At 44.0% G+C, this 20,686-nt stretch overlaps 1 protein-coding gene and 1 pseudogene across 1 annotated transcript in view; both read left to right on the top strand.

Moving 5' to 3' along the window:
- Window positions 1-3,992, top strand: part of Ppp2r2b (protein phosphatase 2 regulatory subunit Bbeta) — a 282,286-nt gene extending 278,294 nt beyond the window's left edge. Inside the window, exons 8-9 of the mRNA XM_042692063.1 lie at window positions 299-390; window positions 3,270-3,992. Of these exons, the coding sequence (XP_042547997.1) occupies window positions 299-390; window positions 3,270-3,549 (372 nt within the window). The 3' untranslated portion in view covers window positions 3,550-3,992. The remainder of the gene's footprint in view (window positions 1-298; window positions 391-3,269) is intronic.
- Window positions 3,993-17,510: 13,518 nt separating this feature from the next.
- LOC122118262 lies at window positions 17,511-17,623 on the top strand (annotated as a pseudogene).
- Window positions 17,624-20,686: the final 3,063 nt, after the last annotated feature.

The following is a 20,686-nucleotide window of genomic DNA, read 5'->3' as shown; positions in this document are numbered from 1 at the left end:
GTGGGATTCAGTAAATATTTGAACAAAAGCCCAGCTAAATAGGGTCCCCTCATTTCTCAGGCCTCACTCTGTTCCACCACCTACACAAGCAAGCTAGTTTAGGCCACTGTTGCTTGAGGAGCCACCAACCCATCCTGATACCCCACAGGAAGGGCGGTGCCTGCATTCCACCCTGGGTCATCTGATTGGTGAAGCACAGGTGCCACACTGAGGGCATGAACAGCTAGGAGCATGTGTACTCAGTGCTGCTCCCCTGTGAACATGATGGCTGACCTGGATACTGCCCTTCCTCCCCCAGGTTCATGACTACCTCCGCAGCAAGCTTTGCTCCCTCTACGAAAATGACTGCATTTTCGATAAATTCGAGTGTGTATGGAATGGATCAGACAGGTAAGAAAGGCTTTGGGTCTTTGGAACCTCCTAGAGAAAGACTCTCACCTTGAGGGTGGCACAGGAAAATTTATCCTAAGCAAGAAGCAATTAGAAGAGAGGGCCAAGTAGGCTCTGGTGACTCACGCCTATAATCCTAGCTACTTAGGAGGCTGAGATCTGAGGCTCGAGGCTCAAAGCCAGTCCAGGCAACTAATCAACTGGAAAGTCTATGAGACTCTTCTCTCCAGTTAAGTACTGAAGAGCTGGAAATGGAGCTGTGGCTAAAAATGGTAGAATGTTCACCTTGAACGCAAAAGCCCAGGGACAGCACCCAGGCCCTGAGTTAAAGCCCCAGAAAAAAAATTTAAAAAAAAGGAAGGGCCAAGGCCTGGCCAGGATGGATGGGGTAGGTCACTGGAAGAACTCTTATGGTCAGAAGGAGACCATGAAACAGTGACTCCATTTCAGGCTGGCACAGGTGTCAATTCGGTATCAATGAAATCCTATCTTTAACATACAGAACATTCCCACACACACCCCAGGTCACCATGCCTACAGGAAACCACTAATTGTCCAACAGCAGTTCCAGCCTGAACAGTCCTGCTTATAGGCTTTCTAGTTCAACCCTCAGCCACTGGCGTGAACCAGCCCGAAGGCCCCAGTGGCTCATTAGCTGGATTCTAGTCAACCTCATTTATCACATTCCCTCAAAATGATGTATTACTGTTTTAAGGCTTTTGATTTCAACAATACTTCATAGTACCTCCCAATAGTTCATTTTTACTCTGACAGATACAGATGATTCTGTGAGAACTAGATGCAAGCTGCCTGGCTGACTGAGCTCTTTGATGAAGGTGGCTTCAGTAATAGTGTGAGGTAGCCTGGAACTGCTTTCACTACAGGACACTTGGCAGCGCCAGCTTTGAGTAAGCACAAGCTATCTCTCACACTCACACACACATGCACTTTTTTTTGCCTTCTTCCACTGACCCCAAATGAACTCTGCACAGAGCAAGACTCAAAGGAGTCACCATGTGACACTTGACTTGGTATAGGATAGAGCGCAAAGCAACTGTGACAAGTGAATCAAAGTTCGTGAGGGCCAGATGCTGGTGGCTCATGCCTATAATCAGGATGCTGAAAGAGGCAGAGATCTGAGGATTGCAGTTGGAGGCCAGCCCCAGCTACATAGGCCACAAGACTCTCCAGTGAACTAGCAAAAAGCCACAAAGTGGAGCTGTGGCTCAAGTGGCCAGAATGCCAGCTTTGAGCAAAAAAAGCTAAGGGAGAACTCCTGTGCCCTGCAATTTCAAACTGCAGTACTGGTGCATCCATGCATACACATACACATACACACACATACACGGAAATCCACAATGGGGAAATAAGCTAGCCCTATTATTTTAACATGTATTTAGTTGTAGATATTATTTACATATTTATAAACCATTGTTCCCACTTAACTTTTTTCTTAGCCTAGAATCAAACTTGACTCCTTTTATGTACCTACTGTCTACCAGGTACTTTTACACACAACATTTAAGCCTATCCACAGTCCAATAAAGTTATGTTCAACAGCCCCACTTTCCAGATGAGGTAACTGAGGGTTGGTCAGATAAAAAGCCTGGTCTCTCCAAGTAGTAAGATCAACAGTGAACACCTGAGTGTCCCATACAGCTGGGAGCATTGGAGTTTGGCTCAAATAGAGTTATTTGGGGGGAAATACATCCTGAGTTGGGAGAAGTGAGTGTCAGTACTGAGAAGCAAAGAAGCCAAGTACCGGAGTGCTTTGCCCTGGAACCTGGCACCCGGATCTGGCCCAACTTTGTCCCTGTCCAGCACGGATGGCTCATTCTGCCACTCTCTTGCATGGGATCAAGGAACTGGAATGAGATCTGAGGTTGTAGAGGAAGAACCCGGCAGAGTCATAGTGGTTCATTTTGGCACAGGGAAGAACAGTTTATAGAATCAGTTCTGTGAGCCAGAGTAACAGAATTTCACCCTGGATGGAGTTGCAAGCTGATAATATGCCCATAGAGATCCTGGCAGTGTTTCTCTGCATCTTCTTATGCAGCCTTTATCACAGGAAGAACACACAAGGCTGGGCTCTCCTTCTACCCCATAGGTCAGTCCCCTGGCCACCATCCCTTCTCATACCACCAGCAGATGGTCCCTGAGGAACAAGCACAGGATCCCCAGACCTAAGGGCCATCTATCCCTCCCATCAGTTGGCCACCATTGAATGTCGGCAGCTTATTACTAGAAGGCTTTGGCAAGCTCCAGAGAAGGGTGTCTGCAGAAGCCATGTGAGCCTCTCCTCCAAAGTCTTACATTCCCTTACCAAGTCCTTTCAACTTTGAATGTCTGTTTTTCCCAAGCCATGACACCCATGGTGTAGGTGACTTTTCTGAAAAACTGAACTTAGAACTACTTTCTAGAAGGTGGTGGCCAACAGCTGCCATAGGGCAGATGAGATGAAGGCCTGAAGGACAGATGGCTCAGGCGCACCGCCTGTGGCAGCTATACTTTGTCCATGAGCAACAATTCGCTGTTACCAAAGTGCTTCCATTTATTTGTTACCCTACTCCTAAAGGGAGGGAGATAGGACAGGATTGTAACCGCCAGACCTACCTTAGAGCCAGAAGAATCTATAAAAAACAAAAATAAGTAATGCTTAAGGCTTCTCGGTATCCTATCTTTCAAAGCTCCTGTTCTTAGGATTCAGCTGTCAGCACTGCTGGAACAGAGCTGATGGGAGCTGATTTCATAAAACCTATAAGTGCCAGAAGTTAGCCATGGTGCGGTGCCATTTGCTCCAGAATGAGAAAAACTGTGGAAACAGTAATTCCCTGTATGTAGACCATTCAGTCACTCTCCATCTCCTCCTTCCCTTGCAGTGTCATCATGACGGGGTCCTACAACAACTTCTTTAGGATGTTCGACCGTAACACCAAGCGGGACGTGACCCTGGAGGCCTCACGGGAAAACAGCAAACCCCGAGCTATCCTCAAACCCCGGAAAGTGTGCGTGGGGGGCAAGCGGCGTAAAGATGAGATCAGTGTGGACAGTCTAGACTTTAGCAAAAAGATCTTACACACGGCTTGGCATCCTTCCGAAAACATTATAGCGGTGGCAGCTACAAATAACCTATATATATTCCAGGACAAGGTGAACTAGAAGGACAAGTTATTAATCTCACATACTGAATACTAGTCAAACGAGTTTTTAAATATTTCCTTGGGTCTTCATTTTGACGCATTGACTTTACTTTCCCTGTGCATAAAATAACAATTGGGGTAGAATTAAAAAGGAGTTCGACTTTCCCATCTCCCCAGTTCTGAGAAACTTTTGTCAAACCCAACAGGTTTGGGCCACTTCTGTTTAGGATGGAGAGCTGCCCGCTAACAGTAATTCTCCCATAGTTGAATTTCTGATGCTTTGATTGCCATTTTTCTCCCCTCTGGTGGGTCCTGTGTTTTGTTTCTAGGTGTCTGCTATGATAAAATGAGGTTGTCTGTAGTATTTAAGGAGAAAAGAGATAAGTTTTTTTTTAATTAAGCAATTCCATTTGATTGGAAAAAATCAACAAAAAATAAACAGCGTTTACTCTACTCTTAGAGAACTTCTTTTTGTGTGGAAAAAAAATCAGAACTAGTCATGACACTTTTTTTTCTATTATAACAATTTTCTTGGGACTGAGGGGAGGAGACAGACTAAGAAGGGAGGAGGCGTGCCTCTCTTTGTAAATGTCCCACAGAAACAAGCTGGGGTTTGACCAGAAACTTCCCTGAATGCATCAGGGGATAGAGACCTAGATCTACATTGGGCTGGCAAAGCCTTGCAGTACCATATACCACCTACTACTGCCTGGCCCTTTTATACTATTTTTTTTGTTCTTTTAAACATTACATGTAATCTTCTACCTACACCTTTCTTGGTTGTTTTCCTTCATTCTTTTCCAACTTAACATTCTGGTGACTTCTAACAGCTACATCTTGTTTGCTTGGTAACTGGGGTTGTAAATAAGCCAAGGCTAGAACAGGAGCAACCCTCTGGCTCCTGAAGAAAAGCTGGTCTGTTCTTTAAGGCAAGGGGGTGGGGTCTCCTGAGCAGCACCACCCTTTATCCTGGTTTTAGTAACCAGGATAAAGCAAGTTATCATGCCCCCTTGTACATCAGCCAACGAAGATGGCCAATGAAGACTGTCTTGTAGAGTTTAATCAAGGACCTCTAGTCCACTTCAAGTTCATCATCTGGGAAAATAGACACCATAGGTATGGGATATGGAGGAACCAATGATCCTTGGCCACCTTTGTCCTGTTTGGCCCCACTCCAAGAAATATTCATCCATCAGGTGTGGTTTCTGACATGCCAGTATTTACTAACATCTATAGCAGAACCTGGTGCTTTCTTCCATTTAGATGAGGAGTCAGACTCAGTTCTAGAAAGTCCTTTCCAGAAGATTCTGTGAGGTTAACCTGTGGATGGACCCTGCATAAATTTAAGGGATTTATGTATGTGTAGAGAATACTTAAGAGGTAGGAGGTGTCTAGAAAGCTGGGTCTGGGTTGTTTCCAACTCTCCCTCACTGGCCATTTCCCTTTACTTTTTGGTAATGCTGGGATTTGAACGCAGGACCTCACCTTGGCTGGCACTCTACCCCTGGTGCTTTATAAAATGACTTAGGTGTCAAGTGGATATATTTTTGTTGTATGAATGGTTGAAAAAATACTGGCACCTCAGATCCAACTTGTTATGAATGTTATTTCTTTGGAGGAGGCATTCTGGCTTTGAATGTGTGATTTAGAGACATGCTCAATGGTGCTCTACCACTAAGCCATACTCTCCAGCTCATTTCTCATAACTTCCCTTCAGTAGACGGGAAATAGCTTACTGCAAGAAGTTTCCAGCATGTGCTTTTATTAGAAGTTCCATTTTGCAAATGTCAATTTGCTTTGGAGGGGAAAAAAACGAATGAATTATACTATGTAAACAATAAAACCTCATCCATTCCACTGTAGCATTTTGCCAAGGAAGTATCTACTTACAAAATACCACTTTCGTAAAGTGAGCCTCAAATTCAGGACAGCCTGTCATCAAATGCATCTCCACATCCTGAGGGCCAGCACATGATTTCCTGTTTCTTGTATGCCCTGTGTTGAGATGCTGCCCAGGTATCTCAAGAGGCCCTGGGTAGGGACAATGTTCTTTGAAACCTAAGAGTCAAACTTCTCCAACCCACAGCAGATTATGATGGAGAGAAGACCACTGGGTGTGGTCCTCAGTTTACCTTTTGTCCACTCCTCTAGGCTCTGTGTCAGACTGTGCCAGGTGGGGCTGTGCCAACCTTGTTTCTCAAATTGATCATCTACTCACCCTGTACTACTGTTCACTTAACCCATCCTTAAGTCACCTTTCCTTAAGAGTAAGACACCCTCCTCCAAAGAATCATATTCATGTAGTCAGTTCTGATGTGGCAGTATTTTTTCCAGATTAATCACAGCCACTCATACAACAAATATGTATGCAGTCGACACCTAGGTAATTTTGTAAACTACCAGAAGCATGCTTACCAAACCACCTAACTGACGTGCCATTTACAGCTTTTGAGACATTCAAGGGTGTCCATCGTTTGTCACAGATTCAAGAGGTTCACTTAGCCAGAAGGGAATCACAGTCTTACTTCTCCAGCTAGGCTAAAAGAAAGGGCAGCTGTTCTCTCCTTCAACCCCCACCTGCACCGAGGCCCAATGGGCAGGAAGACAGCCACACAGGGCACAGCCCTGGAGGTAGATCCTGAGTGGCAGCCCTGGTTTTCTTGCCACTTGTCGGCCGAGCTAGATATTGCAGGTGCCATCTCTTAAGCCCTAGTACAATCACTTCCTTAGCAGCAGCCTGAAGTCTTCCAGGAGACATTCTAAACTATTTGGAACCTACCTTTAAAATCATTTGTTTAAATCTGAGGACTGGGCACTACTTCATCTATTAGTGCCCTCGGGTTAGAAGTCTGATTGGGAAAAATGGAAAGTGCATCTTCCTGGGCTTGAATTAACATCTTCCTAATGGAACTTCCAGTTCTTGATGTTGAAAAGCAAGCCACTCAAAAAGCAAAACCTTAACACCCAGTCATGATTTCTTATGGGTGGAGGAAGATGAGCAATGAAGAGCAGCTAGACTCTACGTGGACCACCAGATGGATCCATTTGCTTCTTGGCTCCTTCAGGTCTGGCTCCTGCCTTTCCTCTCCTACTATTTAAAGCACCAGTGGTCACACCCCTTGTGAACCACTGTTGCTTCTGTCATGGCCTGCTCATCTCCCCCTCCACCCCCATGATGCCATTCCTGCTTTCACTGCAAAGAAAGAAGTCGACTCAGGGTGTCACCATAACCAAGGACACCTGCCAGTAAGACGTAGACTCAAGGGGTGTGCTCTGACTTGGCACTATTGACATACTGGATCTAAGATACCTACTATGGAGTAGCTAACAGTTCTCAAACAGTCCTTATAGGCCAGGCTTTGTCCTGCAAGTTTCATAGGTATTCGTTTCTTTACTCCTCAAACTCTATGCAGATACAGTGACATCATGTGTTTCACCTTTGGATGCCCCAAACCTGCACAGCATCATTGCTGTGCTGAATAGGATAAAACACGATGCAAAGTGTGGGCAGATCTACCCAAACTTGTCTACACACCAGCATCGCCACCAACATGAGCAATGCCCTACACCAGGGTGTCAGAATAGCTTCATGTCGTTCCAACAGCCATGATGATGGAGCCATAGGGATTGTTTGGCTCCATTATAATCAAACGGGACCCCAGGAGGGTATGGGGATCATTGTTAACCAATACATCATCACATGGCACAGGGTGGTGGGGTTACACTGAAGGAAATCATGAAGACAACTAGTTTACACAGGTCACAAGCAACAGAGCAGGTGATTGGTCAGTTTGTATTACCATCATGCAAACATAGGGATGGAAGAGACTGATTAGAAAACAAGTGCCAGTCGCCACCCACAGATTCACCAACATTAAAGGCTCATGGCTGACTGAGTGTGTCAGGCAGCCAGGTCCAAGTACAAGGGCTGGAGGTCCTGAGATGTATAAGCCATGGTCCCTGCCTGGCAAGGGATGACATATAGGACCAACGTGCACTCTTTAAACATATTCACATTGCAACAAGAGATGAACAAAGTAAGGGAATAGCACAGCACAGGACTAATCAATAAAGGATAAGTCTATTTGGAGTGACAAACACCTCAGCAGAGTTTTAAAGCAGTTCTTGCAGCAGACAAAACACAGTACAATGTCTCCAACAGAGAGGCATGTGAAGTACTTCTTCATGTGAAGAGCTGAAGCATGAGTGTCAGCCAGGTATAGTGTCACACATCTGTAATCCCAGCACTCAGGAGTCTGAAGCAGGAGGATATAAAGTTCAAACCAGGCCTGGGCTTCACAGTAAGACCCTGTCAAAAAAAAAAAGTAGTACTAGGTATTGTGGCACATGCCTACAATCCCAGCCACATGGGAGGCAAGCGAGGGAAGATTATGGTCCAAGGCCAGTCTGGGCAAAAACATTAAAGCAAAACATTAAAACATTAAGGCAAAAGGACTGGGGACAGGGTTCAAGTGATAGAGCCCTTGCCTAGGAAGTGCAAGATCCTGAGTTCAAGCCCCACTACTGCCAAAAATACAAGGTTGCTATGGGATATGATATGGGAGCAAAAGGCCAATACCTCCGTCCTATAAGAAACCAAGGAGGTGTTAAAAAAGAGTCCTTGAACTCAAGAGCAAAGCTTTCTGCCCCCACATATATCAAGTCTATTATGTGAACAAATTCCTAGTGTCCACAGTTTCATTAGATTAAAACCATTGAGATAGGAAAAAATTCCACACCCAGTAAGCCTACCTATGTATATTTGTTCACCTACATAAAATCAAAATAAATGGTTGAAAAATGAGAAATTGAAAACAACAGGATAGGTACAGTGGCTCATTTCTGTCATTCCCAGCTACTCAGAATCAAGAGATTGGAAGGTTCTCATTTGAGTCAAGTCGGGGGGGGGGGGGGGAGGGAGGGGGGGGAGGGAAGATAGCAAGCACCCATCCCAGCCAATAAAGAAAGCATGTGTATGTGTGCCTGGAATAGCAGCTATGCAAGAGGCATACATAGGAGAATGGAGATCTGAGGTTAGCCCAAGGCAGAGATGAAGGGCCTTACCTGAAAAATAACTAAAAGCAAAAAACAGAGCTCTCTGTAATGACAGAGAGCCTGCCTAGAAAGCACAAGGTCTTGAATTCAAACTCCGGTACTAACCAAAACCTAAACAAAGAATCACATTTTCAATTTTCTAGCACTAGCCTACCCCTTCTTTCAGTCATTCAGTGGCTTTATGTTTCCCTAGTGCTGGGAATCAAATCCAGACCCTCACACCTGTAGGCAAACTCTACCCCTGAGCTTTACCCCAGCCCCAAGAATGCATCTTAAGTTTTTATGTGTAAGCATTGTATTTAAATGTAAACTAAAGAAATCAGTAGTTATCAGGCAGTTACCATTGACCAAGAATCCTTTTTTTCTCTGACAGTACAGGGACTGAACTCAGGGCCTCACACTTGGTAGGTAGGTGCTCTGCCACTTGAGCCACACCTCCAACTTTTTCATTCTGGTTTTTTTTTTTAGATATAGTGTTGTGTCTTACTTTTGAGATATAATCTTACAAAGGTTAGGTCAGTCTTCATTGAAATCCTATCTATGCTTTCCATCGTAACTCGAGATGACAGGCACAAGTCACTAAACCCAGTTTTTTCAGTTGAGATGGGGTCTCTTGATCTTGTTTTTGTGTTTCTTTTTTATTTTTTGTTTAAGCCCAGGCAGGCTTCAAGTATCAGCCTCCCAAATAGCCATAAGTACAGACAGACAGATATGCCATAAGCCACCATACCTATCCTGACCTAGACACTTGAAGATCTACCCAGCAGTGATTGTGTATATACTTCCGTTTTACCACTGAAAGCTGATCTGAGAAACTGTACAAGATACTGACAATTTGTCTTTAGACTCGTCCTATTCTAGGCGCTGCCCATTCAATACAGTCAGAGCCCTGTGCAGATACCATCTCGTGCATTTCCACCTACAAGATTCCCACAAACAGGCCACTCCGGGGCCCAGTACTGCCCAACACCAACCAGCATGAAGTCAAGGACTCCCCAAGTCTCTCACTCCCAGTCAGCTCCAGTATCTCCTGGGTGGATGGCACCCACTGAAGACCACCCCCAACACAGAGTCTCAGCCCCTTCAGCTGCTGCATTTGGTCTGAAGTTTCTCCAGAAATTAGCCTTGGAAGGAAGCAGAGACCACAGGGACAGGGACTGCCCCTAAATTCTGAGCCCTTGCTTTGGTTGTCTGGTGAGATGTTCCCACTCAAGCCATGGAGGAAATCCTGGTGCAGGTGACAGGGGGTACCCCAAGGAGGCAGGAATAGAGGGGGATGCTTCACTGGCAAAAAGAAAAGCAGCCTTTGGGCCCTCTAAACAGTCATCCTCAGTTGGGTTTGATTCACTCATCCCTCACTAAATACTTAATAATTGATGGTGGGCGGCTTACCACTCCCTAGGGGTGGGGAGGGGTTCTGAAAAAGCTGGAGTGACAGCCACTGTCACCCAGCCCACAAGCACTGTGGGAGGTAAAGAAACTCACAGGCAAGGGTGCTAGGTGAAGGTGGTGGTCATACGCCCAAGGTGCTGTGCCTTACTGGCTGCCTGGCTCCCCAGAAGAAACCTCAGCATCTCCATTTCCTTATTGATTATTAAGGATTCAATGGCACATGTGTCCTAAAAAGCTGTGAAAGTTGAACCATTGCATACCCACAAAGCACCTGGCTCACCCGAGCCTGAGAAGGCCTAGCCACTCATAGGTGTGATTCCACCAGTCTGTACTACGGTGCTGTGATGGGGGTATATCAGGGCACAGGAGAAAGCAAAGACCACAACCTCACCCAGCCCGAAGCCCCAGAGGCAATGATGCCCCCACCCCTGGGGAAAACCTAGTGGAATAGTAGCTGTCCAGCTGAGAAAGAAAAATCCTGGCCGGGCGCCGGTGGCTCACGCCTGTAATCCTAGCTACTCAGGAGGCTGAGATCTGAGAATCGCGGTTCAAAGCCAGCCCGGGCAGAAAAGACCTTGAGACTCCTATCTCCAATAAACCACTAGAAAACCGGAAGTGGCACTGTAGCTCAAGTGGTAGAGCGCTCGCCTTGAGCTGAAGAGCTGAGGGACAGCGCCCAGGCCCAGAGTTCAAGCCCCACACCCGACAAAAAAAAAAAAAAAAAAAAATCCTGTTCCAGCCCGTGGCTCATGCCTGTAATCCTTGCTGCTCAGGATGCTGAGATCTGAGGATCACAGTTGAAAGCAAGGAGGAGGTGGGGGGGGGGGGGTGGAAGAAGAGAGGCACAGGGAGGAGGGGGAGGGAAAGGATGGGGAGGAGGGAAGGGGAGGGAGAGGAGTGGGTACAAAGGAGCAGGAGAACTATGGCTCAAACCTTGAGCAAATAAAAGCTCAGAGACCTGAGTTCAAGCCCCAAAATCAGTGTGTGCTCTCTCCCCCTCTCCTTCCCCCTCCCCCTCTCCCCTTCTCCCTCTCCCTCCCCCTCTCCCTCCCCTTCTCTCTCTCTCTCCCTCTCTTCCCCCCTCTCTCCCCCTCTCTCCCTCTCCCTTGCCCTCTCTCCCTCTCCCTCCCCCCCCTCCCTCCTCCTCTCTCTCTCTTCCCCCCTCTCAAATATAGTGAGTTCCATCCATGGAAATAGATAGAACACAGGAAAGCAGAACAGAACAGCTTGTGGAGTAGTTTAAGGAACTTACAATGCTCCAGCAGTCTGAGAGAACCAAGGGACCTAATAAAGTGAAGGGCCAGGAAAGCAGGTCTGAAAGGTAACACTGGACTGAAGTTCACTCTGGATGCTAGGCTATTAGCAGTTCACATAGAGACTATGGATTCCACCCTAACTTGGTAAAGAATTATAGTCCAGGCCCAGGGGTAGTTGCCACACACACAGCCCCAATGCTACCACCTTAGAAAGGCCTTGCCCAATCCGCCTAAACTCCAGGAAGACCAAGTAGATGCTCAATAAGTGTTTGCTGACCACCTAACACACGTGGAAGACAGGCACACAGAAAGGGCACAAGATGAAATGTGCTGTTGGACATTGAAGAACATAGAGAAACCCAACCACCACCACAAGACTTCTCGACGAAATTAGGAAAAACAAAACAAAACTGAAAGGCAGTGAGCCAATATGCATTAAGAGCAAGCAACCAAGCTCAGATCTCAGCATTAGTTAACAGAACGCACATGTCCTGGCCTGATGCATGGCCCTCTCTGCACTAGTTATCCTTCTGGGAGCCTGCAAAGCATGCGGCAAGGCTGACAGCTTCCAATCAATACCGTGGTCACCCATGCAAGGAGCAGCGTTATCACACCCAAGACATAACCCCCGCGCCCCCTGCAGTACTAAATATTCCCCATAACAAGGCTACATGCAGGAAATGACAGGAGCTATTATTCTCCACCTTCCCACTCGGAAGCAGGAGGTGACACTTCCCTTCCCCTGGACAGTGTTAGGGGAAAGCAAGCCAGTTTCCCCCAATGAAACCACTTCGAAGCTGGGTATGTGCTAATCCAGGGAGACAAAGGAGGGGAAAGACTGGCATGTTTGTTTGCCTAGGCATCCTGAGTCTTCCTTGTGCAGCTAAGAAAACAAAAAACAAAAAACCTTTAAACCGGAGAGGGTGGCTGATGGGGTCAGTGGGAGCCTGTGAAATGTGGATGCTGGACTTTATTCTACACACCCAAGTCACACTAGTTAAAAACAAAAAACAAAAAACTTGACTTCTCCCTGCATGGCTTTCTTGTTTCTGATTCTCATTGAAAGTCATATTTCATCTAGATTGTTTTCAACTCCGAATATAGGTTGCTTATGAACCGCCAGCCTGAATTTATCAAAGACAGCAGCAAACAATTACAACCGCATGTTAAACACAATCTGCTTCTTAGCACAGTCCGGTGGGTTGTATCAGTCTCTAGTCACAACCCCGTTCCGCTGTTAACACCAGTGTCAGCTACCTCTACCCCAATGCACGGGGCTTCAATGGAAGGGAGGCCGGGCTAGGAGGTCAGGGAGGTTTTGTTTTCTGAACTCAGAATTTATTTAATGGCAACTCCAGTTTTCACTCTCTCATCTCCTTCCTGACACGAAAACAAGACATATAGCACTTATTGTTCATAATCTTTTTGAAAAAGTAGGCTGCTTTTTGGATGCCTATGTGATCTTTCTAGGGGAAAGAAGCTAGATGAACACAAAATTCTTTCATTCATTGGTGATGGACAGATGTCAGAGAATCTGAGAGTGTCCATCATGGAACGAGAAAGTGAAATGACCAACACTTGACTTTCCCAGGCATAGACTGAACATGAGGAACAGAGGATAGCTCTCAGCTTCACACTTTGAGCAGCCCAGGAATTGATAACTCCATCAGCCTCAGCTGAGAGCCGCTGCCACCTGGAGAGGTGTTCAAGAGACTCTATGTTGATGTTGGCAGTTCCAGGGTTTCAACTCGGGGCCTTGTGCTGGAAGGCGCACACTTTACCACTGAGCTACACTTTAGCTCTTTTCTTTTTTGCAGTGATTAACTTGGAGATGGGGGTCTCATTTCCTGCCCAAGCCACAAGCCTTGATTTCCATCTCCATATTTTAGGCTTCCTGACGTACCTGTGATGACAGGCACACATCACCAAGCCCAGCTCCCAGTTAAGAAGGGGTTTCATGCACTTTTCTCCTGAGCTGGCCTTCATTCACAATCCAAGTGACCAGTATTGTCAGCATAAGCCACCAACGCCTAACTGGCTTTTCTTCTTTTTCCAATATTAAACAAATTCTTCTTCTCCTGACAATGTGTGCACATGCACACACACACACACACACACACACACACACACACACACATGCAGCGCGCACACACGCACAGCCTTAAGACCCCATGACAGACTCTCATGAAATCATCTCTGAATTCATTATCCTTCCCATAGGACTGGAAGCTGCTTCCCAATTGCCTGAAAGCAAAGGTCGTAAAAGAAATTTTATTATCTTTTACATCAGTACTGGGGATCCATTTACAAATTAAGTCTCCATTGGGTTGGTTGACAATAAGATTATATGACTCCACATAAGCTTATAACAACCTCCTTTTTATGTGCTCTGTATTGCCTAACTGTCCAGGCGATGAGCAATAATTGCACATTATTGTTTGGAGAGACATTTCAATGTATTCCGGTGCTTTCATGACCAGAAAGATGGCACCGACTTCCCACAGTGATCTGGGGGAGGAGGAGAAAAAGCAAGACTTTTGAACTATTGGGATTAGTGTTAAGCCAGGCATTCATGTCTCATGCCAGGAATTCTAGCTATATAGGAGGCTGAGATTCTGAAGATCATAGTTCAAAGTTAGTCTGGGCAGGAAAGTTCATGAGATTCTTACCTCTGATTTACCACCAAAAGGCCAGAAGTAGAGATCGGCTCAAATGGTAGAGCATGTAACCCCTCTGTACAGTATTTTTACAATTAAAAAATATATATATATAATTTTTAAATGGTAGAGCACTAGCCTTGAGCAAAAAAGCTTAGGGACAGAGCATGTCCCAACTTCATATCCCCGTATTGGCATGCATGCGTGCAACACGTGTGCACACGCAGGCACACACACACACACACACAGACCCCCATAAACATACAATTCATTTTGTTTTATTTCACTATTATGGTTATTGTTATTTATTTCTTTTCTATGGGTCAGAACCCATGGAACAACGAATGTTTTGGGTCTCCACAAACCTCGGCTGAAGTTGTCTATTCCAGTTTTCATGCTTACTAAAGGAAGATGCATTTCTATCTGAGGTCACATCTAAGAGGCTCTAGGAAAACTGCTTCATGCCAACATTACCACATGCCCACACGAGCCCAAATTGTCACAAGAAGACACCTGCACTCACCACATTTAGCATTAGTAACCACAAATAATGCTATATATATATATATATATATATATATATACATATATATATATTATTTCACCTTCCTGAAAAATTATTTACTCAAATATTATCAACCTCAGCATGTACCACAGAGTAAGATAGAGATAAACAAGCCCATTCCCTGTCATCAAGGAAGACGGCCTGATAGGAAACATTACAAACAATCAATTGAAATACAACGTTGCCCATACAGTAGCAAAACTACCAAGAGGTTATTGTATTTTGAGTTTAGCTTCCAACAGTCTGGAGAAGTGAAATCCTGAAGGAGGACAGGAGCCTCCTGAAGAAACATGAGCATAGGTATATAGTTGGGAAGGAGCAATTGGCTCTGAGCAGTGCAGGCAGTTCAGTTGTCTTGAAAGAGAAGGCTTTTGGCTATAAATGGCTCAAGTGTTAGAAAGAGCCAGGGTGCAGAGGGCCATCACGGGGCTGAGACTCCAAGCAATAGGTTGTGGAGGGGCACTGGCAGGTTTGGAGAGCTCATTCTGGCAACTCTGTTAATAATACATTTCAAGTGGAAAAGATTGAAGGCTGGGAGCCGGAGTAGTCCAGAAGAGAGATGACGAAAACCTGAGCTAGAATGAAGAACTGAAGAACACAAATCAATATAATTTAGAGGTTAATTTTATAAGAGCTCAGAAAGAGATGGTAACAAAGATGCCTGGGTTGATAGCTAAGGTAAGCATCAGCCATGAAAAGAGATTTAAAATTTAAAACAACAGGAGTGGATTTTCGAAGAAAATAAACTTTTTAGATATTTCCTTGAGAAGCACCCTTCCCGTGACCAATGAAGCTGACCTCATCCCAAGCACCAAGGATGGAGCAAGGAACCTGGGAAGTTCAGAGATAACCTTAACCAGACCAATCAAAAAGTAAGCAAAACTATTCTAGAGCTCTGTTTGAACAGCCAGAAACTGGATTGTCTATCCATTCACTCATTTATTCATGCATCCATCCACCCACCCATCTATTTGTCTATTCCACCCACCCTTCTATCCACTGAATCTATTCATTCATCCATCCATCTATTCACCCACCCAATCCTCTATCCATCTATCCATATAGCTGTCTATCTGTCCCATCCATCTACCCATCATCCATCCACCCATCATCCAACAACACACCCATCTATCTCTATCTTCTTGAGACCGTGTCATTACATAACCCAACGTGGGCTCAAGCTCTTCATCCTCCTGCCTCAGACTCCTAAGTGCTGGCATTTCAGGTATTGCCATTACACCTGCTTTGAATATGCATTTTCTTGTTTTAGATTGCAATGATTGAGCACTGAAGTAACTTGCTATCTTGCACTAAATGAATCCTCATAATGATAGACTCCAGTGAAGCATAGTGGTTTAAGACACAACTCAGTGACTTCTTCCTGCAAAGGGCCAGAGAGTAAATAATTTAGGATTTGCAAGCCACATGCTCTCTGTTGTAAAATGAAAATATCTAGTGTTAATATACACATGGAAATGTGGCTCTACTTCAGCATGCTTCTTTTTAAAAAAAAATAGAGGCACAATTTGTGACACAGGCCATGTCTGTCCAGCCCTTATATAGAGGATGTCAAATCCTAGATCCTTTGTTTACATGGTTCTGATTAAGTTACTTAATTTCACTCTGTCTCATCCCCCTCATCTGTAAATTGGAGTGATAACATATCGCCCATGTCATTGGCTCACTGTGGGAATTTTGAATTCATGGATGTGAAGTATCTAAAACAGTGCCTGGTACACTGAAGAGTGTTAGCATCACTGGTGATAATCGCAACAGCAGGTAAGAAACCCAGTCATGTGTCAGAATGGCCACAGTGGATCCCATACTCCAGAGCTACATGAGGTAACAAGTCCTCATTTTCACTTTAACAAGTTTGATTTGGTGTTCTATCCTGTTTCTGAAACCAACCCATTTGACTATGTGAAAAATCAAGGCAGAAATAACAATTACATAATGCCCACAATATAACTTCTCACATTTCTGCATCTATCACAGACATCACCAATCAATATATTTCCCAAGCATACCCCAGACAAGGTCACAGCTGTGGTTTTACCCTCAAAAGATGACTCTAAGTAGCCTCTGCCGATCAATCTATATCAGCACATGAAATGAATACTCTCTCTTCATTAATTCATGAATTCTGGAGGCTAACTCCCAGTAATATTATTGAGCTTTGTAAATATTTTGTTAGTATATAATAGTATATGATTATAACTGAGAAAGAAATTGCATTCTTACCTGTATGCTCTCTGTTTCTAACTGTTTGCTTGCATTTATACATATTCCTTTTCAGAACCATACAGGTTTTAAGTTGATTGAAAAAAAGACTTGAGAGTATTGCACATTCCTTTTATCTTTGCCTAGTGACCTTCTTAAAGGAGGAGCTAATGGACAAGTTTCTAACCCAAGAAGTGTTCAAAACTAAGAGACATTAGGTAGTGTGCCAGCAACTAGAGAGCACAAAGCCCCAAATTCAAGCCCTGGTGCTGGTAAAATTAAATAAATAACTAGACTTCAAAATGTACAGTTGTACTGACTTATGCAGTGTCATTAATTTGAGGCAAAAAGCAATGACACAACTAATTTGATTCGTTTTGTTCATGGAGAATGGAACTTCTGAATTTACAATACACATGTACCAATTGCCATGGTGGGTGGTTTTTTTTTAGGTTTTTGGTTTTGCTTAAAAACAGTCACCAGAGGAGGATCCAATACGGTGGGAGGTAGGTAGGTAAGTGTCAGCACTCACCACACACACACACACACACAGACAGAGTAACACATAACTGCATCCTTGAAGTGAATGACATGGGAAGACACTGGAAGTCAGCAGGAGAGGCCTCCCAGATCTTGCACAACAGTTTAGAACAAAAAAAAAAATTAACCAAAATATGGTATTTACAGAGGAGAATTCAGAGTATAATTCCCCAGAAAAACTAACTCACAGTCCAACAAAAAGGAATGTCAGCAAACTGGAATTTGAAAGGTGTGGGGGATGGAGGTAGACAGATGAATAAGGATGTGGGAGAAGGCAGTCATAATACTCAAGGCAAGCTTTGCGCAGTGGCAGTATCGTAGCCAATGAGGTTTATCCAAGGCGCAATTATTGCTAATTGAAATAATACTCAAGGCATACCCTGTGACATTAAGAAAACTGAGGGCAGGAGAGAAGGGGGAGAATGAGGAAAGGGGTGACATTGATCAAGAAGATTTGTATTTTAAAATTGATTTAAAGAATAGCTAATTCCTTCGTACGACTAAACAAAAATAGATATCTTTTTAAATATCCCAGGATCTGCCATCCTGAAAGGGTGTTTCCCCTTTGTCTCAAATAGAAGACAAAGTTCCAGCAAACTCTACCAGTGTGGATACTGGCAATCACAGCTACTGGAAAGCTTCAGAGTTCGCATAGGCTTGGTATAGGCTTGGTAGCCTGCTCACATAAATAACCTCAAATCTGTGCAATACCCTTGCTTTGGAAAGGATCTCACGCCACCTCCTAGTGACACTCCCTCCCGCACCTCCCCCACTGTGCCATCTCCAGAAAGGAGCTAGTCTGGAAGAGCAGCCATCTTGAGGAAAGAGTCTCCACTGCTCTGTTTCCATCTGTAGGACTCCACATTCTACGCACTTCTGAGGGGAGCAATTGCCTTGTAAACCCAGCTTAACCCAGCAAGGAGAGTGACAGTGACTTAAGCCTCCCAAGTGTCCTGCACTGCAGAGCATGAGTGTGGTGACACAGAAGGAAACAGAGCTGCTAAGTGAGTAAGGGGGGAATTAGTAAGTTTCTCCTACTGCCCACTCAAAAGTGTGCTGAGGGAGCCTTGAACAACCCCATGGCTCGAGCCATTGCTCTACCCTTGGAGATGCTATCGTTGAAGAAGTCAGGGAAGGGACTGGGAATGTGGCTCAGTGGTAGAGTGCTTGCCTAGCATCCATGAGGCCCTGAGTTCAATTCCTCAGTACCACATAAACAAAAAATAATGATTTTTTTAAGTCAAGGAAATAAATGTTCCTGCTTCAGCCATCACTCCACCCCTGGGTGCCCAGGGCCAAGAACTTTGCATGAAACCACCCGCAGTTCCACTCCTAAGTATGCACTACTAATGACAAGCAGTACCTGCTGCCACCACCCTTCTGCCCCATACATTGCTGGCTATGAACACCACACAGATGTCGCTATAGTACCTGCCATTGGTCTGTCTCCATGCAGATTCTAGGTACACACCACTAAACGGTAAGAGGACACATGCTTCAGGCCACTACAAGGGCTGCTAGCACAAGAGATCCTGGCAAGTAACAGAACTAGCCTGGCAACTACCTGAAGAAACCCTACTGCAGGATAGCGGGCACTACACACCTACTTCTGTGGACTCCACATCTGTCCAGCTGCTCAATGTTCCCACTGTCGCCTGACACAAAGATGGTGTCCTTCCACCTTCTCCACAGTGCACACAGAGCCTAAAATCATCAATCATAAAAAGCTGTAGGGAGATTATACTATAGTGTTCAGCTGGAAATAGCCAACAGTTCACAATAAAATGACACCCAAAACATATCTTCAAGAGAAAGCTGTTTATGACGAAGATGTAGAAACCTGATCCTCTAAGTGCAAAATCTCAATGGAGGAATAATGTGATAAACTAGAGTAATCTGACACCTCCAAAAGAGTAGAACTGTAATAGATACAAAAGTGATCAACATAGACTAAATGCCTGACAAATATTCTTAAGAGAATGATAATTAACATGCCCAGTGAAATCCAAGAGAATACGGTATGCAGTCAGAAAGGCCATACAGTTTATGAGTGAGAAATTTAACACAGAGATTTTGAAGCAGAATCAAGTAAATCTTGGAATAAGAGCTCAATATCTCAAATGAAAGATACAATTGAAAGCCACAGCAACCAATTAGATCAAGCAGAAGAAAAATTACCTGATCTTAAAGATAGGGTTTTTTGAAATACCCCCAAACAAAATTAAAATAATGTAATACATTCATTAATTTTAAAACACCATTAAAAAACGAACATACACATTATACAATATGCAAAGGCGAGGAGAAAAAGAGCAATGGCCTAGAAAATCTATTCAATCAAATAGCAGAAAACTATCCCTAATCTTGGGAAACTTATAGATATTCCTATAAAGGAGGTTTCCAGGATTCCAAAATTGCACATTGACATAATCAGAAAACATCTGCACCAACACATGTTATAGTCAAACTGAAAAACAAAAGAAATAAAAAACAACTAAAATATGTTCTCAATCGTCAAGAAAAAGGTACCAAGTCACATTCAAGACTATTCTCATTATATGAACAACAGATTTCAGAAGCTCTAAAGCCAGAAGGAATGGAATGGCATATTCCAAGTTCAAAAACAAATTAATCACTATAACACTATAATCAGGCAAGACAATGCTTCCTTCAGCAATGAAGGAGAAATAACATCCTTTCAAATCAAGCAAACACTGAGAATTCATGACCATCAGATTAGCCACATAAAGGTTCTTAGGAGTGTCTTATGTCCAAAAATTAGAGAAAGGCAAGTACTATCAAGAAAGAATACAAGGAAATAAATCATAGTAGAAGAGTATATACACAAAAAAGAAATAGAAAAGAATCAAAACATTCTCGATACAATAAACCATCAAACAAAAACGATTAACAAAAGGACAGGAATAATGAATGATGTTCAAAATTATTAGGAGAGAGTCAATAAAATGACCAGTTTATCCTTCCCTATCAGTAATATCCTTATATGTAAATAGACTAAATTCTCCAATTAAAAGATGCAGACTTGCTGGGTGCTGGTGGCTCATGCCTGTAATCCTAGCTATTCAGGAGGCTGAGATCTGAGGCTCTCAATTCAAAGCCAGCCAGGGCAGGAGAGTCCTTATCTCCAGTAAACCACTAGAAAACTGGAAATGCAGCTGTGGCTTAAGGCAGTAGAGCTCTGGTCTTGAGCAAAAAAGCTCAGAGACAGTGTTCAGGCCCTGATTTCAAGGCCCACACAAAAAAAGAAAAAGTAAAAAACAAAAGAAATCCCAGTGGACCAGAACAGATGCCAGAGATAAACCCATCCATAACATTTTTTAGTGCATGGCATTTTATCTTCTTGTGAATAAAACAATTTTTTGAATAGAAATAGATCTCTAATATATGAGTAATACTCCAAAGTCACACAAATGTGATTGACCCACACACACGTATACATATTGTAGTTTC

This window comes from Dipodomys spectabilis, unplaced genomic scaffold (genome assembly GCF_019054845.1).
Source record: "Dipodomys spectabilis isolate Male_0828 unplaced genomic scaffold, ASM1905484v1 ptg000147l, whole genome shotgun sequence".
In the NCBI taxonomy this organism is placed as follows: Eukaryota; Metazoa; Chordata; class Mammalia; order Rodentia; family Heteromyidae; genus Dipodomys; species Dipodomys spectabilis.
This window is presented reverse-complemented; position numbering and strand designations above follow the sequence as displayed.